This window comes from Engystomops pustulosus, chromosome 5 (assembly GCF_040894005.1).
Source record: "Engystomops pustulosus chromosome 5, aEngPut4.maternal, whole genome shotgun sequence".
Taxonomy (NCBI): Eukaryota; Metazoa; Chordata; class Amphibia; order Anura; family Leptodactylidae; genus Engystomops; species Engystomops pustulosus.
In genome coordinates, this window is record NC_092415.1 from 141291279 (window position 1) to 141316888 (window position 25610).

General features: G+C 39.1%; 1 protein-coding gene across 1 annotated transcript in view; it reads right to left on the minus strand.

Moving 5' to 3' along the window:
- Positions 1 to 8296: 8296 nt before the first annotated feature.
- Positions 8297 to 25610, minus strand: part of LOC140133265 (cytochrome P450 2C20-like) — a 29602-nt gene continuing 12288 nt past the window's right edge. Inside the window, exons 2-9 of the mRNA XM_072153244.1 lie at positions 24943 to 25105; positions 24717 to 24866; positions 24478 to 24638; positions 21897 to 22073; positions 19700 to 19841; positions 15537 to 15724; positions 9594 to 9735; positions 8297 to 8651 (exon numbers count right to left, since the gene is read on the minus strand). Coding sequence (XP_072009345.1) covers positions 8470 to 8651; positions 9594 to 9735; positions 15537 to 15724; positions 19700 to 19841; positions 21897 to 22073; positions 24478 to 24638; positions 24717 to 24866; positions 24943 to 25105 — 1305 coding nt within the window. The 3' untranslated portion in view covers positions 8297 to 8469. The remainder of the gene's footprint in view (positions 8652 to 9593; positions 9736 to 15536; positions 15725 to 19699; positions 19842 to 21896; positions 22074 to 24477; positions 24639 to 24716; positions 24867 to 24942; positions 25106 to 25610) is intronic.

A 25610-nucleotide genomic window follows, 5' to 3' on the forward strand; every position in this document is an offset into this window, starting at 1 on the left:
ACAAATGTGAAACATTTATATTACATCCAAAGGAAGTGACATCATTACACAATTCATAAAATTCTGTGTCAATAATTCATATTGGTGATCACCAATATGAATTATTGACACAGTAATATATATAAAAAAAATATATAGGAGAATTACAATCGGGGAGGGTAACAAGTCATACCATATTATGTGGGAAGACTAGAACCCATACAAGCACCCTTTATATCCCTGTGGCCAATTGTTGGCCCATAAGGGATTACGATTTTGGTGCCTAAAGTCCCCCCAAAAAACACAACCTATGTACATATGAATAAAAGCCACTCCCATGGCACATAATACGATCACCTAATAAGATATGTGATAAACATGATGTTCAATATGCAGAAAAATATAAAGCGTTCCAGACAAACACAATGGTGGTGCAAATGGATAGAAAAAATTTTTTTGGAAGAAATGAGCGCAACAAATAGTGGAGAGATGGTGAGAGTAATCCCGATGCGACATTTAGATGAAATCTGCAACATAGAAGAAACAATCATTAATGATTATGTTATTATCAGAATGTTAAAAATGTTAAATAGGTTTTTTTCACTCAATACCCATACTTTGTGATGAAAGTACCCCAGATCAGGATATGGAAGTATACAATATATATTATATTAGTCAGATATTACTTAATTTAAAGTCAACATTTAACCCTTTTGGTTTTAAGGTATCCAGAGTATGTATACACTGTAATTCTCTCTTTTTTAGGATACGTTCCCTGTCTCCACTCCTACGTATATGATCAATTAATTGAAATCTTAAGTCCCTTTCTGAATGTCAAGCCTCAACAAAATGTTTCGATACAGGCAAGTCCCTTCTACCGCTGCGGTGTTGGTTAAATCTTACCTTCAATTCAAGGGTGGTCTCCTCAATGTGCAAAAGACCACATGGTCAATTTAGCATATAAATAACATAACAGCTATCACAAGTAAGATAATGTTTCTCTCTATAGTCGATACCATTATGGGAGAAAGATGCTCCCTTATTCATCTGTTTACAATTAATGCAGTTCCCTAACCCTAACTTTGATAGATCGCTATAGTAATATAGTGCATACTTTGTATATCTTTTTTTTTTTTCAACTATAGATATATACTCATATACATGCATACTTTTGTGCTCGGTAACTCATAATCTGTAACCTAAGTTATTCGTTATCTGGATAAATATCCAAATCCTTGCATATATAATCCTGATCTTTCATGTGACTTGGTGCTCATTGATTTGTTTGCTGCGCCTATTATGCTCATTCTGGCATCTAACGATCATGGTTACTGTTGCGATGCGAGCTACATCACATCTTAATGAGCCACATGGTTACCTTGGTTACCTGTGCAACAATTCAACCCCGGCCAGGGCTGCGCATGCGTGTGTTGTGTACATCACTTCCGGTATACTCATACTCACTTCCGGTCCTGCGCCGTCACCCCAGTAGTACGCCGTCTGGGTTGGTCAATGATATGGGGACTGTATGTCAGGTGAGTCGCATTTGTCTAGGGCTATACACCCCTGAGGAAGTCGTTTTTATGTGACAAAACGCGCGGGGAATCTGCCGCCCCTGTCCATTTGTGCTCTCTCTGACTATATGCCGGTCCACTAGCGGAGCCATACTGGTTGTATACCTTTTCCTTCCTCTGCATATGTTTCATTGGTTTTGTCATGCTTATCCTGCAATATTACTGATTGACTTATGACTTGCTTTGGGGTTGGATCAACCTACCTCACATGCTCACATATCTAGGGGCCCTTTCACCCTTGTGCATTTAGCACTACAGTACTTACCAAGTGATTTTCTATCCTAGGGTTAGGCAGTCAGGGAGGCCTTGCATCACTATTTAGTGATCGACAGAGGGTTGTTTACAGTTCGCTAAAACCAGGTCCCTGTATGAATTGGATGTATATTGTATATTTTATATGTTTTTAAATGTGTGTCTTTGGATTGTCTGTCATGAATTTTTTGAAATAAACTTGGATATACTTTTTTTGTGCTTTTTCATGAGCCCATAAATGCATTCTTTATTCTCTTGTGGTGCTTCAATGTTGTAATTTGTGCATTGGCTCAGTTACCATTTGGCTGTTCTACACCCCGCTTTGTTGTTGTCAATTAATGCAGTTCCGACAAGGGAATGAGCCCTTGTTTAACTGTCCGAAGATCCCAGTCTGTCTGCTAGTACGAATGGGACCTACATCTGATTTAACCACACAATCTCTTATGGATTGTGACAAAAATCTCTTATGGATTGTGCAATAAGAAAAAACTGGAGGGTTATGAAATTCTGGGCCAGGGACAGGACTACCCTACAATTTTGACCAATGTTTGCGGATGAGGTTCGAAACAGCATTAGTCTGCTTATTGTATGTAGATACAAAAGGTATTCTATTAAAGTTAAGATTTTTCGGCGTGGGAAATAATAAACTGGCCCTGTCAATGTGTCGTGTTTTTTCTAAGTTGTTTTGTATGATTCTACGGGGATAACCCCTCTGTGAAAATTTTTTTGCCATTGTCTGTAAATTGATAGTGGCCTTCTCTGGGTCACTGGTGATCCGTTTAGCTCTTAACAATTGACTATAGGTAGGGTTCTTAACATGGCTGGAGAGTGATGGCTCTCAAACCTCAGTAAGGTATTTCTGTCAGTTGGCTTTACGTAAAGATCCATTTCAAGAATTCCCTCATTCAAAGTGACCTGAACGTCAAGAAATTGAATCTTATTTTTGGAATATGACAAAGTGAATTTTATCGAGTCATCGATGGTGTTATGGTAAGAATGAAACCCAAGAAGTTCCTCCTCTGTGCCACACCACAGGAGGAAGACGTCATCTGTGTACCTCCACCACCGCAGGCAATGACATAGATGACGTCCTCCTCCAGTACCCTCATGACTATATTGGCATATGTGGGTGCCATGTTGCAAATAAAAAACATTGCCAAATAAAAAATAATTATTCGTCAATACCAACTCAAGTAAGTCTAGAATGAAACGTTTGTCCTGGATGTATATTCTGTAGTAGCTAATTTACGTTTAATGGTATTGATGCCTCTCTGGTGATCGATCGACGTGTAAAGTGACACTACATCAAAAGATGCCAGAAGGGTATCACTTGTGATGTTAGTCTCCACCTCTTTGAGTCTATTGATGAAGTCAGTCGTGTCTTATATGTTTCTCTCCATTTTCTCATATTTGACTCTGCTCCGTGTCTCATTTCAAATTGTTTTGCCATCTTTCTCCTAATTTTTGCTGATTTCCCCGGTTTATTATTACCTTGCCTTCCTAGCCTTCCCCTTTGTCCTGGCGATCCCACCATACCTATACTCGGCCAGCATCTCCATATACTTACCTTATTTTCACATCACATTGCCACAGTGATGTCTTCATCTCCGCCCCCATCCGTCACGGCCCGATTCCCAAATGCGCATGCGCGCACATGCGTTCCAGCCGTGGAACGCATAAACTACAACTTCCGGTTGGCAACCGGAAGTACTCCAGTCTGAAACCGGAAGTACCCTCCCATCACCTCTACAGAGGATTTTTAACACGCCAGCACCATGGGGACAACAGCACCTTCTCTCCAGAGCGGCTACGACCGCCATTCCTGCTCCACGGTGCCCCCATTGCTATATGCAATACCTCAAGCCCCATACGATTTACAAACTGGTAAGCTGCCTTTTATCTTTCAGATCACGCTATCCTGACTATATGAATCATGTGTACCCCAGGGCTGGAGGTCTTCAGCATATGCTTTTGGCTCTCATGATGCTATATTACTCCATGACAAGACTGGGCCCATCCACCTTCTGTGCGACACCATATTTCCTTTAATATGCACATATACCATGTTATTTTGTTCTGTATCTTGCGATTCTGCATTGAAACAATGGCTTTATAACGATGTTAACTTCAAAAATATGATTATGCATTGAGATGTTGTGAATATCAGTATTTTCTGAACAAGTTGTACATATGTAAATATTTGTATATTTTGATATTTTGGACACACTATAATACGCACTTATTGTACCCACAGAGTCTGATGAAGGTCTAATATAGACCGAAACGTCACATTTGAAGTTTGACTGGAGTCCTATATTTTTTATATGATTCGGGGTTGGGACCCTCTCCAGAGCACCTGGATCCTCTAATTAAATCAGTGTGCAACAGAAATCCGATTTTTACTTGTATGTAAGATTGTCCAGAGATTGATAAGTCACGTAAGGATTTATCCAAAAACTTAGTTATGTTAGAGAAAATAGAATCACTGCCCGAGACTATTGGTCTACCCGGAGGGGATGTTAGGCTTTTGCAGTGAATCTTTGGCAGTGCATATAGCACCAGTGTAGAGGGATGTTGTATCACTAGGAACTTGTACATGTCTCCATCAATAACGTTCTCAGATCTAACAACACCTAGTAGACATTTAATTTTTTTAGTAGACATTTAACAAATTCTGGATCAGATGATATTTTTGGTAAACCATGTGTTCTGATAATTGCCTGCGGATTTCCGCTAGGTAGGAGCTGGTATCCATGACGACCAACTCCTCCAATGCACAAATTTCTGCTCGTGTGAGATTGGGGCGGGAAAGACCTCCAGCAGAAGTTGTCCTGCGTACATTTTGAATTGCAGCTGTCAAGGCCTCAATGAGGCGCATCCACATCAGGGGTGAAGGTGCTCACATTGCGTAAATGAAATTGTTTAAGTTCAGTATCACATGAAACATCAGCCCTAGTATTCAAAATTTGGTTACAGAAATAATGTTTCAACTTAATAGTTCTAAAAAAAAACTCTGTAAATCAACCTCCATTTGAAACAAGGCCGGTTTAGACACAATGCAAAAAGAATCCCTTAGAGAGTACAGAGATTTGTTGGTCAGTATTTTAGATTAAATATTTACCACTGATGGTTTGGATTCCTCCTTCTGAGTGCCATGATCGGTGTGGTTTATTTCTGTGTTAGTCGTGAGGTGTTTCTATCCACCTCTCCGGGTTTTGGATCGTTGTTTGGAGGTGTTGTCACTTGTGTTCCTAAAAAAACAGATGTATTCGAAGCTCTTTAGAGCCATTTTTTCTTGTACTATGCAGACGCCCCTTCTGTTTCTCCTTTTGGTTTGTTGGAGCATGATCCCCCTGCCATCCATAAATTAAACCAGTCCTATAATCTTCCATTTTTACGTTTAGTTTCTTCCTGTTCCCGTTTTGAATTCAAAATCCTGGTATTCATTAGATCATTATGTTTGGTGAAATCCTCTTCCGATATTGAAGTCTTTAGCAAAGTTACTGTGGTCTGTATCTTACATTTCAATGTGCCAATCTCTTTCTTCAAAAATTCTATGTTAAGTAATATTAAGTCCATTGAATATTTGTTTGAAATTGTGCGAATTTCTCACTGAATTCAGGATCTTAGAGATTTTTATCTGGGGCTCAAACCCCTCCTCATTGTCTGAAGATTAGCTCAAGACTGCTTTATTCTCTTTGGCACTGAAACTCTTATCTGGAAAGTCATAACACACTCTCCAAGGGGCGTGCAAGTACACAAGCAGGCAATACTATTGGGTGGTTTGACACTATTGGATGTAAGCACACAAAGGAATGTAGAACCATTGGCTGTCTTAACATAAACAAAATGCCCAGCGAGCAATAAGTCTTTGTGTGCTGAGGGACGAACCCCACCCAAACTTTAGTTTTCACTACACAAAGTTATGTGAAATGAATGCTGAGTCTTTAAAATGTCTGACAGTATGTAAGATGGCATTCAAGACCAGTGTGATATCCTTAACAGGGATCATGTTGAAAAAAAAGTGGGTGCAATCCTTGAACGCATTCCTCTTGGTATAAAGTGAGACTTGAAATAGTCACTTAAGGTGGCCAAGTGTAGCTGCAGAGTTACCAACCTTCTTGAATCATTTTCTAGTTTACGTTTTTGTTCTGATGAGGCTGGAGTGGTAAGGAATGTAACATCGATATCCAAATCTTGAAGAATCCGTTCACCATCCTCTAAACTTTTGGCGAAAACATGGGTAGAGTCTGTTTGTAGTGTGGTGTCCATGATGAAGGTAATAAGAAAAAGGTGTGCACCTTCAAAGATTCATAGTTTTTTTTTATTTTTCTGTGTACATAGCTGCCATGGTCGGTGTGGGGCATGTAGGGCATTTTTTTGCATATCAAATTGTACTTTCTAGTGTCAATATTTAATGCTCATGCTGTGGTGGAATTGAGGAAATAGAAAAGGCATTTACATACTGTTCTGTTTGTATACAGCTTTTACTGTCCTCCCAAGTAAAACCTCCAAGTGATCACAGGAATACCAAATTTACATAGGTTTTATTATTTTATATTTATTTTTTATTATGTTTTAATTGATTTTAAACACTTATAATCTTTTGTAAAGGAAAAAAAATATTTTTGTCACATTCTGAGGCTGAGTACATTTTCATACTTCGGTGTACAGAACTGGCCAAGGTGTCTTTTCTTTTTGCAGGACAAGATGACATTTCCATTGTTACGATTTTTGGAACTGTACTGTTATTCTAATTTTATTGAGTTGCAAAATAATGAAAAGGTGGGCGCTGTCATGGTGCTCATCAACGTTTTAATATTTTGATAGACCATGCATTTTGGGATGCTGCCTTACCTAATATATATATGTGTATATATACACTCACTGGCCACTTTATTAGGTACACCTGTCCAACTGCTCGTTAACACTTAATTTCTAATCAGCCAATCACATGGCGGCAACTCAGTGCATTTAGGCATGTAGACATGGTCAAGACAATCTCCTGCAGTTCAAACCGAGCATCAGTATGGGGAAGAAAGGTGATTTGAGTGCCTTTGAACGTGGCATGGTTGTTGGTGCCAGAAGGGCTGGTCTGAGTATTTCAGAAACTGCTGATCTACTGGGATTTTCACACACAACCATCTGTAGGGTTTACAGAGAATGGTCCGAAAAAGAAAAAACATCCAGAGAGCGGCAGTTCTGTGGGCGGAAATGCCTTGTTGATGCCAGAGGTCAGAGGAGAATGGACAGACTGGTTCGAGCTGATAGAAAGGCAACAGTGACTCAAATCGCCACCCGTTACAACCAAGGTAGGTAGAAGAGCATCTCTGAATGCACAGTACGTCGAACTTTGAGGCAGATGGGCTACAGCAGCAGAAGACCACACCGGGTACCACTCCTTTCAACTAAGAACAGGAAATTGAGGCTACAATTTGCACAAGCTCATCGAAATTGGACAGTAGAAGATTGGAAAAATGTTGCCTGGTCTGATGAGTCTCGATTTCTGCTGCGACATTCGGATGGTAGGGTCAGAATTTGGCGTCAACAACATGAAAGCATGGATCCATCCTGCCTTGTATCAACGGTTCAGGCTGGTGGTGGTGGTGTCATGGTGTGGGGAATATTTTCTTGGCACTCTTTGGGCCCCTTGGTACCAATTGAGCATTGTTGCAATGCCACAGCCTACCTGAGTATTGTTGCTGACCATGTCCATCCCTTTATGACCACAATGTACCCAACATCTGATGGCTACTTTCAGCAGGATAATGCGCCATGTCATAAAGCTGGAATCATCTCAGACTGGTTTCTTGAACATGACAATGAGGGCACTGTACTCAAATGGCCTCCACAGTCACCAGATCTCAATCCAATAGAGCATCTTTGGGATGTGGTGGAACGGGAGATTCGCATCATGGATGTGCAGCCGACAAATCTGCGGCAACTGTGTGATGCCATCATGTCAATATGGACCAAAATCTCTGAGGAATGCTTCCAGCACCTTGTTGAATCTATGCCACGAAGAATTGAGGCAGTTCTGAAGGCAAAAGGAGGTGCAACCCGTTACTAGCATGGCGTACCTAATAAAGTGGCCGGTGAGTGTATATACACAGTTTTTTTATGCCCCTAGAATTTCTGTCCTAATACCCATCTGAATTGCAGTATATTGCAAATAAACCGATTCTGTATAATCTGTAATACATTTTTACTACTATTGAGCATTACTTTAGTCGTTGAACAATACTGAGAAGACTTACCCTCCGACAAGTAACATAATGACTAGAACAGTGTTACTTCTCATGTACACACCCTGGACCACTCATTTCTGCAAAATTTCTATGGTTAGATATACCTAACTAGGCAACTACAGGTACCAAGGATTTTTTAAATATCCATGCCAATTTCTCCTAACACCAGATCCCCTTGCCATTGTGGGTTTTTCTAGCAAACCCAGTTAAAAAAAAAATGTAAAAACAAAAACCATACAAAAAAACAGTAACAAGATTTTTAAAATTATTACTAGAGTGGACATAGTATTTTAAAGTTGCTGTAAAAAGAAGCATAAGGACACTGACACCACTTCCTAGAAACAACAAGGTTGTAATGTCACAGTCTGAGGTTGGTGGTTGTGATTTCAACTCAAGTGAAGTTATCTCGATGGTGTTTACCGCAAAGTCACTGATATCTGATACGGTTGTGGTACATAAGAGCCACGGTTAGGGACAGGTGATATATCAATGTCTTCAGGTTCCTTGTCACATTTGAGGTCAAACTTTTGTAGAAGGTATGTAAGGAACAAGAAAATTTCCATACGTGCAAGTCCTTCACCCGGACAGGCACGTTTGCCTATAAAAAGATGACATAATATTTTTTAGTCGTTTTTACATTAAAAATTAATTTTCAATCATAAACCCCAAAAAGGCCCAATAAACATGGCAATGTTTGTACAGTGGTATGCATAAGCTGTCTGTACAGCACTGCGTTATGGAGATATTTTTTCTTACAATCTTTAAAAGGGTATTCCCAGCAGGAAATCCAATTTCTTAATTAATTAATTCATCTACCATATACCATATATACTCAAGTATAAGCCTGGTTTTTCAGCACAAAAAAAATATGCTGAAACTCGGCTTATACTCGAGTAAAAAAAATATAGGCTTTACTAGGTTTTTGTGGTAAAATTAGGAGCCTCGGCTTATACTTGGGTCGGCTTATACTCGAGTATATACGGTATATATTTATTCCTTTGGATTTTATTAAAAATGTACCTGTGTAAAGATAATGTGGGCATGTTTTCCCTTAGAAACTAGATAGTTTTCTATGGATACAACTACTGGCACACTCTGGCAGTGTGAAACCGGACCACTTGATTCAGCGATCATTACCACAGATTGGGAGTTACTGTATGTCCCACAGCCAGACATTTCATATGCAAAAACAATTTCTTTGAGCAATGACTTGAGCATAGGTGGTAGTATCCAAAGACAGCTTTCCTTCAATTGTAAGGGACCATATGAGTACACAGGTACATTTTTTAATAAGATCCAACAGAAGAAATGTATGTACATGGCAGATGAATTAAATGTGAAAGTTTAGTTGGGAATACCCCTTCAAGTCCAGGCGATAATACCTCCATTATATGTCATATGATGAACCAGGTACTAAAGTATGAACTATATACTTTTGTGGGTGCTTTACTATAGCGTAATACAACCTAGAATTTTTGTACTGAGCCATTATATAATCTTGAATAGCAAATTATAAAAGAGTTGATGCACTCAATATTACCTATTGAGAAAGGAATAAAAGCTTCAATCTTCTTAAAGTTCCCATGCTCATCTAAGAAATGTGCTGGATCAAATATCTTAGGATCCTTGAAATATTTTGAATCCTTTAAAACAGAGGTTATCATGGGAAACACTGTCGCACCCTATGGAACAAAAGTAAATATTTTAACTCCAAGAACCTGGTCTTCTCAAGAACACAACAACTTTGTAGTTATCACAAAAATAACTGTGTGTTCACATTGACAGTTATGTCCTGGAGGTTGTCCAGAACCTGTGCCGATTAGATCACCGCAGGAGCCCAGCAGTGTCTGACTCCTGCCAAACTCTTGTTCTAGCAGCCCAAGTCAGTGTTTACACTGATTGCAGCCATTTAACCTTTTAGATGCTACTGTCAACATTGAATGCTTAGATGGATGGGACATACCAATACTGCAATAAATATGTGGAGTTAAACTGCTGTTTTGTCACACAGCTGGTCACAGAATTAAAGAGGTACCATTGGGTTTTTGGGGTTAAAAGACAGACATTTTTATTGAAACTCAATGCAAGAAACTCACAATTGCGGAGGCAATTTGTCTCTCGCTTTTTCAGTTTATGGCTGACAAGTGTTTGTTTGAACACAGTCCTTATATGTGTATAATAGAGCTGTGTGTGTATTCATGTGTAGAGTAGTTCCCAGTGTGTTCCTTATATGTGTATAGTACAGCTGTGTATGTATTTATGCGTAGAGTAGTTCCTACTGTGTTCCTTATTTGTGTTTAGCAGAGCTGTGTGTGTATTCATGTGTGTAGTACTTCCCAGAGCTTTCCTTATAGGTGTATAGTAGAGCTGTGTGTGTATTCATGTGTGTAGTACTTCCCAGAGCTTTCCCTATATGTGTATAGTAGAGCTGTGTGTCTATTCATGTGTAGAGTAGTTCCCAGTGTGTTCCTTATATGTGATTAGTACAGCTGTGTATGTATTTATGCGTAGAGTAGTTCCTACTGTGTTCCTTATTTGTGTTTAGCAGTGCTATGTGTGTATTAATGTGTGTAGTACTTCCCAGTGTGTTCCTTATATATGTATAGTAGGGCTGTGTGTGTATTCATGTTTGTAGTAGTTCCCAGAGTGTTCCCTATATGTGTATAGTAGAGCTGTGTGTGTATTCATGTGTGTAGTACTTCCCAGAGCTTTCCTTATAGGTGTATAGTAGAGCTGTGTGGGTATTCATGTGTGTAGTACTTCCCAGAGCTTTCCTTATATGTGTATAGTAGAGCTGTGTGTGTATTCATGTTTGTAGTAGTTTCCAGAGTGTTCCCTATATGTGTATAGTAGAGCTGGGTGTTTATTCATGTGTGTAGTACTTCCCAGAGCTTTCCTTATAGGTGTATAGTAGAGCTGTGTGTGTATTCATGTGTGTAGTACTTCCCAGAGCTTTCCCTATATGTGTATAGTAGAGCTGTGTGTGTATTCATGTGTAGAGTAGTTCCCAGTGTGTTCCTTATATGTGATTAGTACAGCTGTGTATGTATTTATGCGTAGAGTAGTTCCTACTGTGTTCCTTATTTGTGTTTAGCAGAGCTATGTGTGTATTAATGTGTGTAGTACTTCCCAGTGTGTTCCTTATATGTGTATAGTAGGGCTGTGTGTGTATTCATGTTTGTAGTAGTTCCCAGAGTGTTCCCTATATGTGTATAGTAGAGCTGTGTGTGTATTCATGTGTGTAGTACTTCCCAGAGCTTTCCTTATAGGTGTATAGTAGAGCTCTGTGTGTATTCATGTGTGTAGTACTTCCCAGAGCTTTCCTTATATGTGTATAGTAGAGCTGCGTGTGTATTCATGTTTGTAGTAGTTCCCAGAGTGTTCCCTATATGTGTATAGTAGAGCTGTCTGTGTATTCATGTGTGTAGTACTTCCCAGAGCTTTCCTTATAGGTGTATAGTAGAGCTGTGTGTATTCATGTGTACATTAGATCCCAGAGTGTTCTGTGTGTGTGTGTATTCATGTGTAGAGTAGTTCCCAGTGTATTCCTTATATGTGTATAGTAGAGCAGTGCCCACTGTGTATAGTAGTGCATAGTATATGCAGCACTGGTGAGTGTGTTCCTATTTCTGTTTGTGTTTATAGCTGTGTGTAAATGTAATGATGAAGTAGTGCTGTGTGTGTAAATGTATGGATGAAGCAGAGCTGTGTGTGCTGTGCTTTAGTGCGACCAACAGGGATATTTTAATTGGTTTAAAATATATTTTTCCTATTTTGGAAGCCTAAATCTGGGGTGCATCTTATAGTTAGGAGTAATACGGGTAGTTAAAATTTAGAAAATGTTTGCATTTACAATACTACCAATAAGCCCATGGTATGGCTGTAGGCTTGAATGGTGTTGGGGTTTTGAAATGTATATTTAGCAGGAATACTTTTTATGTGTTTTGATACATTTACAGAGACCCTCAGCATTTAAAACTATACTCCTCAGGAACGTTATCAAGGGGTGTAGTAAACATTTTATCTAACAGATGTTTTCCATGAAAATTAAAATTGCTATTCTGGAAATACATCATTTCAGTGCTTAGAATATAGTGGAAATTATCAAGGGGGCTGCTGAGCATTTTGACCACACAGTTGTTGTATTAATTGTTTTCACATGAATGAATGCACAATGGATGTTGAAAGAAAAAGCTGTGGAGGGGAGTCTAAGGTGAATATATAAAATACTTCTGTATGTATCATATCATTTGAAACCATCTTTAATGTGGAGGGCAGGTGAAACACGCATAGGGGATTATTTATCAATAGGCAGGTTGTTTGGGACAGTTCTAGGTTTGTCTTTGGAGCTCCACTGCCCATTAGATTCATTAAACTGGCTTTGGCCTTTTAATAAATGTTCTTGTGCTCTACTTGCTGTCTGTGATTTTATATGTTATATTAAGTCACAAAATGCATAATTTTTTTTTTAAAGTTGCAACTCATGAATCTGGCTTTACGTGGCGTAGCTCTTTGTTTATGCCAGAATAGCTAAGTGGCAAACTACTACGCAGACACACTACCAGAGGCCACCACCCAGACACACTACAAGGAAGCAGAGGTCCACAATCTGGACCCGGCTCCATCTTTACAAGCACAGCCTGAAGCTATTACCAGGCTGTAAGCAATTCTTCCTGCGGACCAGCTATGTCTCACCAGCTTTCCAGCTCTGTTGAATCTGATGCTACTGTTAAGGCCGTTGCCTACCGTTTGGAGTTAAATAAAGAACTGTAAGTTGATTTGCACAATGTGCCTCTGTGTAATCTCTGGATCAGGCCGCATCACCATCACGTGCTCCCCATCTTTCATCATCCAGGGACTAATACATATACCTCAGGGGTTCTCCCAGGGAGAAATCTATTGCATCAACCGCTCCCTCAATATTTCTTGCACACACCATCTGCTGGAGACCTGCCATGCTGTAGGCCTGTACTCTGGTACCAAGCACCGTGACCATAGTGTACCAAAAAGCCGCATAAGCCAGCCACTCCGGTATTTTGGGCCCTGGCTGTTTACAGCCACCGAAGAAAAAGGTTATCCCTCGATGGGGGATGTTGCAACAGCATTGCGCTGAAGTTGCGTGATGCAGAGAGGATGAAAGCGGGCACTGCCAAGTGAACACCGACTCTGTAGGCGGTTAATCAGACATTTCCCGCTGTAACTGAGGCTCTCATAAACGCCCCAGTTACAGGTGATAACAAGAAAGTAGACTTTATGACTTTATGGGGGACATATAAAGTTAACACAAATTACATATTAATAAATATATAAAAATACACATTAATATTCCCCAATAAAATAAAAAAAATCCCCCACTACACTATAAAATACATTGCCATAGTCACCCCGTTTGCCCAAGATTATACATATATATTAAAATGAGTGTCACACACTAGGAAATTAATTTACAATGGTCATTATAAGTTAAAGGCAGTCCCCTACTTAAGGATACCCCACTTACAGACAACCACTAGTTACTGACGGACCCCTCTGCCCATTGTGACCTCTGGTGAAGCTCTCTGAATGCTTTCCTTTAGTCCCAGACTGCAATGATCAGCTGTAAGGTGTCTGTAATGAAGCTTTATTGATCATCCTTGCTTCCATTACAACAAAAAAATTTGTCACTGGGACAAAAAAAATTTTTTGTCTCGAGCTACAATTATAAAATATACAGTTCCGACTGTAAAACTGAAAAAAATATAGACTATACATTAAAAAAGAAAACATTTTTGCTCCAGTTTTTGTAGCTTTAACCCCCTCAAAAAACTAAAAATGGAAAAAAAAACTCCCTTAACTTTTTTATTTTTAACTATCCCTATGTGTCACAAAAAATGCAGAAAACATTTTTTTATGGTATTGCCAAAAAATTTTGGCCTTTAAACCAATAAGTATGAAAATTTGTTAAAAATGGTGCGCTAATTTAAGCCTTTTAAGGCCGGGTCACAAAGGGGTTAATGTCCCACAGCTTCTGAGGTAATGAATGCTCAGTCCAGGTGGTTGGAGGGTCTCAATAGCACATGGGTAGCGGTCATATCCAAGGACAGTTTTCTTGTTTCTAAGAAACAACATTGCTACATTTATGGGAAATTATCTTCACACAGGTATTTTTTTAATAAGATGCATTTTCAAGAAAGACAAATTGTCTGGCAGATTATTTAAATTAAATGTGCATACCCAGATGGGAGGAGTGGTGATGAAGGAGTGGCCTTGTATATAGGCCACTCCATTGAGGACTGGCCTCATTTGACTGTAAAATGATGTGTCATTTGAGTTGCTCATGTTATAGAAAACATCCACTCTCCAATACTCTGTTTTTGTTTTGTTGTTTTATCAATGTTATATGTAGGGCAAAATCCTAAACCTTCATCATCACTACTGAATCTACTGAAAATGCCACCGGAAAAAAAAATGGGGGGGATTTACAATGTATCTCAGTTTCTACCAGTATCTTGCTAGAAAACACTATTCTATTGCTGTGGCAGATTTTTCACTGAAGACTGCCGGGTTATACTTTAGGACAACTTTCTACCTGAAGACACCCTGTTTTCCCAGAGACTGCACCCCCTTTCCAGACGCCATGTACCCTTAGTTGCACTAGTTGGAAAAGTGTCAAAACAGGTCTAAAGAACTTCATGTGGTTCAAGTCCTTTTTGACAGTTTTTGGCACATATATGCCAGAATTATGGTGAAAGTACAGTGCAAGTTTTGTGCAAAAAAGATAAGTAGACATTCACATTGGTTTGGAACACCAATAAATTGACAAAATTCAGTGTCTGTGTGGCCAGCAAAATTGACCTGCCCACAAAATCAGAAATTGGGGTCTAATTTTAGGGGATGGGTTCCATCTTAGGACAATAGACTGTCCTTAAGGGTTGGAGCTGGGGAAATACAGGCATTGGACATCCTCAATGGCCTGCCCTTCTGAATCATTGTCAACAGCAACTGAATATAATCTTTTGGCCGAGTGGGACATTTTATAAGGATGTGTGATTCAATAAATGTAAAATATGTGAAAACTTTATGTGTTCAAAGAGGTGTGTATGTTCTGCATCAAAATCTTGTATGGGAATGTTAAGTATAAAAAAATCCTTCTCTAAAACAGAGGCTTGGTGTTGTAATTTGACACAGGGAAGGGGGAGAAGAACCATGGTATATTAAGGACCAGAGGAAACTGGAAAAAGCAGCCTGCTTCCCCCAATCACTGTGTCTATAGACATGGTGATAGCTATCTTTAGTGCCGTTATAGTACTGCAGCTTGCTTAAATCACTTCTTACTGTGCCACACAGCTCTGGTTGTTAAAGAGTTAAGGACTTCCTGTGTATATATATATACACACACACATACAAATTACATATATTGACCTCCTCCTTAAAGAAATAAATGCTTACTGGTAAATAAAAGACATCAACAAATGTTAACCCTATTTACACACCAACCTCTTACCTTTGGTATATAGTATCCTCTAAAAACGGTATCCTGGCTGGTTGCTCGCGGTACTCCTAATGGTGCAATATCTGTAAATCTGTGGATTTCATGAATCACTGCATCTGTAAATGGCATTTTTATCCGATCTTCTAGTGAAGGACATCGTGAGTTACCAATGATATGATCTATCTCATCTTGCATTTTCTCTGTGAAGCATTAATCACAATAATAATAATATATTTATAATAAAGCTTATATAAATGTGTAGCTAATTAGTTTATAGGAAAGAGCAGCAGTGGAGCATTTATAATACAGGATACACACCTTCTTTATAGGACAGATGGTTTAACAGGACTTTGCCATTTGATTAATGACCTATACTGGAGATATTGATGTCTTATGAACTGCAGTTGAATTTCAAAGGAGTATAACCCCGAAGACAAGATTCTTAAAGGGATATTCTCGTCTGGGCATTCACATTCTGTTTCATTAATCTGCCATATGTAAACATTTCTTCAGTTAGATGTTATAAAAAAATGTTCCTGTGTGAAGATAATTTCTCATAAATGTAGTCATATGGTCTCTTAGAAACAAGACTGTGTCCTTGGATATGACCACCTCTGCTGGAGGGATTGCACAAATGTCTATGAAATGTCTGGGAGTTACTGTATGTCCTACAGTCGTCCTGTGATAATGATTGGCGAAGCCAGGAGGTCAGGCAGGGCTCAATAGCGCATGTCTGGCCACTGCTGCCAAAATGTGTAGTGGTCGTATCCGAGGAAACTATCTAGTTTCTAAGGGACAGCATGTCAACATTTATGAGAAATTATCTTCACACAGGAACATTTTTTTTATATATTATATCCAATTGAAGAAATGTTTACATATAGCAAATGAATTAAATTAAATGTGAATGCCCAGATGGGAATACCCCTTTAAATATACTCTGTATACCAAAATCACACATTCTCTAATTCACTGTTATTAGCAAAAAATACAGAATTTCACAGATATAAGTCCAACCTGTCTCTATCAGTCCTGGTGTTTACAATTTTGGTTGCCGCTGGATCCGACCGTAAATCTTCTGACTATGGTCGGATTCTGCTCATGAATAGTTTCTCCTATCTGCACAACGCAGTGCTGTCTGCCTCCTGCCACTGCAGTACAAGACCAGCTGAAACACAGGCACTTCCTTCCAGCAAGATACAGACAGTTAAAGTATTTATAGCACAGCTGACTATGTGTTTTATTGAATAGGTAATTTAGCTGAGCTGAGAGCCATTGAGTTTTATATCCCTCTCAGGGATCTCATCATCTTTCATCTGTCTTATCTCTCTTTTTCTATGTGTCAGCTACAAGTATAATGTTTAGAAGCTAAACAAAAGTTTATGTAAAGCTACTCTAAGCACATTGCCAGAACAGAGGAATCATGAAGTGTCTGTTCAGCTAGTGACCGCTCACACTCTGGAATTTTACAATGACCATTACTGAGTTATAAGAGCAATAAAACAGCAATAAAACAGAGTAAAGTTCTAAAGTAAGGGGGTTAAAATTATCTTTATTGTGTAAACATCACTAGGAAATTAAAATTTGAGAACTTTTTTTTCATGGGCAAACCCCTTTAATCCTTTAACGACCTGGCCCTTTTATGTTTTTTCATTTCCATTTTTCACTCCCTACCTTCAAAAATCTCTAATTTTTTTATTTTCACACCTAGAGAGCTCTGTGACGGCTTGTTTTCAGTGTTACAAATTGCACTTCATAGTGACGGTATTTATTATTCCATGTTCTGTGAACTGGGAAAAAAACTCGTTACCGAGTTAAACGCAGTGAAAAACCATTGTTATATTTTGATAGATCAGGCATTTTTGGACGCGTTTATGATTTTTACTGTTTATTTATATCAGTTCTAGAGAAAGGGGGTGATTTGAAGTTTTAGTTTTTTTTTATTATGTTTTTTTAAAAAAAAAATATATATATTTTTACTTTCACTATTTTTCAGACCCCCTAGGGTACTTTAACCCTAGGTTGTCTGATTGATCCTACCATATACTGCCATACTATAGTAAGGCAGTACAGGCGGTCCCCTACTTAGGAACACCCGACTTACAGATGACTCCTAATTACAAACGGACCCCTGGAAGTTGGTAATTTACTATACTTTAGCCTTAGGCTATAATAAACAGCTATAACAGTTATCACAGGTTATCACAGATTTATTATTAATCCTGATTCTTATGACCATCCAACAATTTCAAAATCCAATTGTCACAGAGACCAAAAACAATTTGACTGGGGCTACAATTATAAAATATACCGTTCTGACTTACATACAAACTCAATTTAAGAACAAATCTACAGAACCTGTCTTGTATGTAACCTGGGCACATCGCACAAATTACAAATCGCACATTGTAATCAAATGGTTAAAACAAGACAGCCTTGGGTCTTTGGAAGATTGGGGCTATCATGGCGACCGATTGCCAGTTCCCAAATGACGTCACGGGTAGCGATGATTGTCACCATCATCATTGTGAAGCCACCGGCAGCTTTGCCAACGGTGCTAGCAGCCTGTGAGCCCTCTCTAGCACCTGTGCTCAACGTGCGCTGTATTATTATGTGTGCAATGTGTGGCTGCACCCTGAAATGATCAGAGTTGCAGAAATATCTGACTCCAATAAAGGTAAACAAGTTACAAAAAATGGCTTAGTGCAATGACCTATGTTGTTACCATATCTCCTGAAATACATGTTTGGCCGATATTGCAACTCTTACCACCTTAAAGTGACATAGACTGGGAAATTATCATGTTGGCAGTGAGCAACTGAGCCTGGACTAAGACTGTAAAGGGATTCTGTTAGCAAATTTTACCCCATTAAACTACTATCATCCTCAGGTTGTGTATGAATTGTCCTTTGTATCAAATAACGATTGTGGATATAGTATATGACTGGGTCCATATATATTTACATACTATTTACAAAAAAAAGTCCGTAAGGACCTCATTGAAACCTATTGGTCTAAAAATTAACCTTTATTTATAAAAGTATATATATGATCACATCTAATCCTATAAAAACTACAAATCAATGGTTTTGTTTGCTAGTTCATGATTAGTCACCATGTACGGACAGGAGAAGCGTTTTAGTATACTTGAAGCACACTACCAGGGAGAGCCTGTAGATGTCACTAGTATTTTGTTTGTGAATCAATCAATCACTTTATTATATTTGCAACACTGTAGCGATGTCAGTATAGCCAAATGAAAAGTAACAGATGCACTAAGATGCCGTGCCATGGAGATACAAACACACTAGTACCTATCTGGATTGTCCACATTGGTAAACCTGTTCCTATGTTTTGCGTGTGCTCATGCTACATCTCCTATTGCCCTCACACATTCCAAAGGTGACTGAACTCTCATTTCAATGCTAAATAAATTTCACACTATAGCCCCCTCAACGTGTTTCGCCAAAACAATGGGGTCCTCAGGGGCCATCCAAAACCTGTCCCCCTTTCCCTCTTCATATAAATCTGAACTAATCAGCCAATACTGTCCCACACAAAATCTGTAATCTTCACAAGATCTTCTGCTTCACACTCTTTCCATTGTTCTTACAACCATCACCAGGGCGTCCCACGTGCAGGTCCCATATACCCTCCCATATAGATTGTGAGCATTCAGGAGCTGAGTGCTCCTGGTTCTCATTGTAATATATGTGAACCCCTTACTGAATGTGTCATGTAATGAAAGGAGTTATCCGTTTGTTAAAAATTACTGAGGGCCGAGATGGGGTGGGCTATTTAAACATAGTAAACATCTACTTACCTCGTCCGGTGCATGCTGCTGATGTCCGGCGCTGGGACGGAAGCTCCCATCCGACACCATCTCCCAGCGCTTACAACGCTGACAGATAGGGATGGATGGAAGGAGCCAGACACATCACGGACCGGAAGTTCCCTGTGCGTGGCTTCTGTGCCCCTGTAAACAAACGGGCAACGGATCAAACTGACGTCGGCGCAGGACGTCGGCGCTGCCGGAGGAGGCAGGTACAAGTTAATTATTTTTAAATAGCCCACCACAGCCCGGCCATAAGTAATTTTTAACACTCGGATAACCCCTTTAACAGTGCTCTATAAATAATTAATAATAATCCATACATAATGTACCATTCACTTACTTGTAATTTTTGGATATTTTAGCAGGATGATTATAGCATATGACAGGGTGGTACTGGTGGTCTCAGTGGCAGCCAAAAACAGGTCCATCAAATTGACAACTAAATTTTCGTACTTAAACTCTGTGTTTGGATTGTTTTTTTCCTTGGTATGAAATAGAAAGATTAATAATTGGTTTAATAGGGTGCATAGATTGATGAAAATATTTCACATGGTATGATAATTATTGAAAAAAGACCTGTTGCATTGCTTCATAACTTAATTGTATGTAAATTATTACATATGTGGTCTCATCGTGGAGTGCAAGAAATGTTTCTACAACAATAATAAAAAAATGTTGCCCTGTTTACTTTGACTTTGAGAGGGGGCACTTCATAGGACTAAGAGAAACAATTTGGTTGTTTTGACAAATTGGACACAATCTAGGTTGTTTTGAATCTAGCTGATAAGGTATCTGCAAACAGGGATGTACCGAATCATATGTTTTCTGTTGCATATAAAGCTCCCTGCACACAGCTGCAAAAAGCGGCCACGAGCTAGATGCAAAAGTAGCAGCAGTAACGGCCACTGTAAACTTGCATTGTGCACAGGTTGCTATACTGTAAAAGGTAGGGCAGTTCCCATTCCAGCACAGCCGCTCAGCTCCCTATGCACTCACCCCCTCCCTCTTAAGCCAGCTTGCGGCACTCATCTGCTCATGCGATCGTGTCCATGGAACCAAAGCGCTCTTTCACATTGGCTTTGTTTTTTGCGTCCGTGGTTCAGCGATTTCCACTTTTTCACTCATGTGAATCATGGAAGGCAATAGAAGTCTATGGGTGCCCAAAAAAACTGATGAAACATCGTTTTTTCACTGAAGAGACTGAAAAACCAGGGTCCATGTTTTCAAAGCAATGTTTAAGAGTAAATGTAAAGGGTTTTTTTCACAAATCAATAGCTCTTGGGATGTAAAACAACTTTGCCTATTATCTTTGTTACCTATATTCAGTAGTTTCTTTGCTATAGCCCTCAGATTATCTCATTGCTGCAATAGCTGCTTCCTCTCCACGTGCTGTTAAGCCTTATGAGACCGTATCTTGTTTACACTACGTATTCATGGGGGGGTAGGAGCTGCTGCTCACAGAGAAGGAGGTCATGTAACAGTGAATGTAGCCAAGCTGGAAGTGTAAAGAACAGGGAATGCAAATGTTTCCTGCACAGAATAGTGAGGTACAAGATCTCCCTGTTCCTTTCAGTCCCTCCATCCCAGTCTGTGATTCTACAGAACTTTATCTGTCTCTGCTCTTCTCGCTGCTCACTTCCCCCATCTTGTCATCAGCGTATCAGCTCTGTCCAGATAAGCCTTACTTATTTAACTCACTTATTACATGTTCCCTGCTCCGAGTTTTTAGAATTTATTTATACTACAGGCTCCAGGCCTTGTCAGCTAGTGATGGGAACTATGGCTCTTCTTAGTGAGCTGGCTCATTAAGCTCAGCTCAATATGAAGAGCCGGCTCTTCTGGCTCCTGAACGGCTCCCTATTACATGTATAATAGGGAGCCGCAGTCCAGCCAGTACCCCCCGCTCCACACCACTTTTAACCCGATTATATCGGGATAAAAGAGGTGTCTTGAGGTGGTTAGGGGTGGGGTTAAGCGAGCCATCGGCTCACTGAGGGGAATTGGCTCCCGTCGTTCGCGAACGACACATCACTATTGTCGGCACAGGCAGAGGAAGGAGACTTTGCAGCATTAAGATAATCTGAAAAGTATATCAAAGAAACTGCTGGATATATGTAATAAAAGTAATAGGCAAAGTTGTTTTACATTCCAAGAGCTATTGATTTGTGGGGAAAAAAAAACATTAAAGTTAATCTTAAAGTCTGGAAACATATGTCTAGCTTTCGGTTTTTTATGCAAGGTTTGGGGCTTGCCTGATTTATCTTAGTGGTTTTAAAAGTGGCACCAAAGTCTCAAATGTTTATAAAAGAAATAAACCATTTGCTTTTGTGCATTATGAACCAAACATACCTCGAGGAAGCGAGCAAAAGAGGAAAAAAGTTTGATAAATGACCTCCATTAGAACTGCAGCACTAACAGCAAGGTGCGGCAATTAAGGACACGGCTATTGTGTGTAATTTAACAGCTCAGCTCAATGTAAAAAAGCTAATTAGTGTATTGGTACATGTTTTAGTAGTTTCACTGAATGCAAAACTTACCTGATTTCTTTTTATGAGAAAGCAATCAATGTAATCTCTTGGACAATTCTCATCCAGTGTTTGCTCATGTTCTTTTATTTTCTCCATAACATATTCTTTTAGTTTGTCAAAGTTTTTGAAAAGTCTGTCTTGGGGGCCGGGAAAGTGCTTCAACAAGTTTGGAGCTAAATCAAATATCTAAGAAAAACATGAGGATATGGTTTGTACTTAATTAATGAAAAAAAATTAAATTCAAGGAAAAATTTGGAAAACATTTCTTTTTTTCAGACATATAGCCTAATCAACCAAACTAGTTACTTATTTACATTTACCATATTCTTCTTTATGTTGGCATTTCTTTATTAAATTAATCAAAATAATTAAATTATTTTAGAGAACAATTTATAAAGGGACTTTAAGGCCTATTAATTAGAGCTGCTCCCTTATAATTAACCACATTTAAAAAATGCACCCCACAATTTAAACAATGTTAAAGAAGCTTGTTAACCCATTAAAGATTTTTTTTTTAAAATGTACAGATTTTGTGGGCAGATTTTGATTAAATCAGTTTTAGAACTCAATCACAAATTTGCAAAGTATCAATATCCAAACTATTCAAATTAAGTATAGGCAACTCAAAGTGCCACACATCCCCAACAGATTAATGTATCAAAGAACAGATAGGATGTGCAAAAACCAATTAATTGACAAAAAATAGAAATTTTATTGAATACACTAAGCACTAACATTTAAAAACATTTAAAATCAGCACACAAGAATGTTGTGCTGTGAACAGTGCATGACAATAACATGCTCTTTTGTAATCTCCCCCCTCTAGATCATGGTGGACCTCTACTTGGCGTCTATTCAGATAGAGAATGATGTAAACAATGACTGACTGTGCATTTGTAACCCTCAATAGAAAAGGTGCAACAGATGTCCTGAAATCAATGAATGATACCTATATCCAAGGAAAAAATGCAACAATATACAATGTAAAGGAAATGATCTCACCAAGCATTTGTGGAGGAGATGCAGCGCCCCACGCGATCCGCCTCTGATGTGGCTTCCTCAGGGGTATAGCTGTATCCAAACTACACACCTTAAAGGGAACCTGCCACCACAAATCTACCTATAAAGGTAGATCGGGTGGTAGGTGGATCAATGGGACGTGAGGATAGCCCTTTTAAGGGCTAATCCTCACGTCCCTACACTTTTTTGTTAACTTTTACTAAACTTGTATGCAAATTTACTTATGCGGCTACTGGGGCGTGGAGTAGCCGCATCTGAGGTTACACGAGGCGGCTACTCCACGCCCCGGTAGCCTCTTTTCCCCTCCTACTCACCATCTTCGGCGATCCTGCTACGCGGAGCTGCGCGCCGAAGATGGTGAGTAGGAGGGGAAAAGAGGCTACCGGGGCATGGAGTAGCCACCTCGTGTAACCTCAGATGCGGCTACCCCACGCTCCAGTAGCCGCATAAGTAAATTTGCATACAAGTTTAATAAAAGTTAACAAAAAAGTGTGGGGACGTGAGGATTAGCCCTTAAAAGGGCTATCCTCACGTCCCATTGATCCACCTACCACCCGATCTACCTTTATAGGTAGATTTGTGGTGGTAGGTTCCCTTTAAAGGGGTATTCCCATCTGGACATTTACATTTAATGGAATTAATTTGTAAACATTTCTTCAATTGGATGTTATTAAAAAAAATGTTCCTGTGTGAAGGTAATTTTTCATAAATGTAGTCATGTTGTCCCTTAGAAACGAGATAGCTTCCTTGGATACCACCACCTCACATTTTGACAGCGGTGGCCAGACATGCACTATTGAACCCTGTCTGACAAGTTGGGTGCAGCATTCATTACCACAGGACGGCTGCGGGACATACAGTAACTCCCGGACATTTCATATACAAAAACCTTTTGTGTCTTCGGGCAATGCCTCCAGCGGAGGTGGCCGTTCCTAAAGACACAGTCTTGTTTCTAAGGGACCACATCACTACATTTATGAGAAATTATCTTCACACAGAAACATTTTTTTTAATAACATCTAATTGAAGAAATGTTTATAATAAAATTATAATAAAGCTGAATGTGAATGCCCAGACAAGAATACCCCTTTAAAGTGTTTATCAAGCTATATATTTGGCATTTTAACCCAGTTGTTTCATATAATTTACAGCAAAAATGAAATGTATGTTCTGATAAAATTTAGCTTTGCTTCTCAGCAATACATCAATCATCAGTTTTTTCACTTAACATTGTAGTAAAGAATTGTAGTAAATTGTAGTAAAGATACTTTTGGATCCTTTTTTTTTGTAGTGGACAAAAGCAGTTGAACCTATGCAGAGATAAAGGGTTTTATATTTCTAGAAATAACCTTCTGCAATATGGAGGAGCAATGTGATTCACTAGAAACTGGTTATCCATGTTTAGGGGCGCATACATACATTAAACTCTATAAAGAAGAATTTTATAAAATATCACATTACATTACCATGATATAAAGCCACTGTAAGCTCACAATAAGGGTCCGTGTGCAGCAGAATAGACTACTTAACATGGATCATTCCACGTTATATAGCATTCGCTTTCACTGACCTGAGACCATGGTGAGGTTACAAGGTAGAAAGTCTCCTTCATAAGGGCAAGCATGTTTAAAAAATCCTTATCTTCATAATCATAACGATCCTCAAAGACCACGGAGCAAACAACATTGGACACAGCCAAACTGAATAAGAAGGTAGGATCGAAGAATGCATCTGTAAAAGTAGAAAGATGTTTACAATATGAGAAAATATAATAAAAATAACATTGTTAAAGAAATAAAAGAGCAATACCGCGTCTCTTGAGGAGTTCTTCTCCCAAACACTGTGCCTCCTCTTGTACACGTTCCTCCAAACTTCTCTTTCCCATGCCAAAATTTCTTAAAGTACTTAAAGTAAACCTTCTCATTTGTTTCCACCGCTCTCCATTTGTGAAGATCATACCTGTGTCATAAAAAAACCACTAAGTATATAGTTCACATTTGGGAATATACAGTTTTGTGTAATCATTCATGCTTACCGTAACCACTGAAAACCATCTTTGGAATGGCAAGACTTGGTCGATCACTAAACACTTCACTTTTCTCCAGAAAAGCTTCTCTCACCACATCATAGCCATTCAATATCACAACCTTCTTAGGCCCCAAGTGTGCCATAGAGACTGGACCATACTTTGAACCAAACTAGAAAAAAAAATGTTTAGTTAGTTTTACACTGTCCACAAAGGAATTTATGTTGCCACTTTTATATTTTATGCCAAGGTCTCACACATGCAGGGGTTTCCTCTGCGCTGAATGGGAGACACTAGGGGAATTTATTGAAGGGGGTAGTCTTAAAAACTGTAAAAATCTTATACTCACCTCCCCAGCGCACTTGTTCTTGGTGCTGTCCATCACTGCCAGCCTCTGTTTGTTTACAGAGGACAGTGTTACTGTCCCAACTACTGCCATGTACCTGCTAAACATTGAAACTGATGCTGTAGCTAGAACACTGTAGTGGTCTGGACAGGAGCGCCAGTCTCTGTAAATGAACAGACACCAGCAATAATGGGCGGCCTCATGGGAATGGGAGCTACAGAGGAGCTGAGAGTTTTATTGTTTTTATACCTCCCAAGCTTTATATAATAAAAAAAACAACCAGGCAAGGTCCTTAACCCCATAGCGCAATAAGACGTGCCCTTACGTCCTG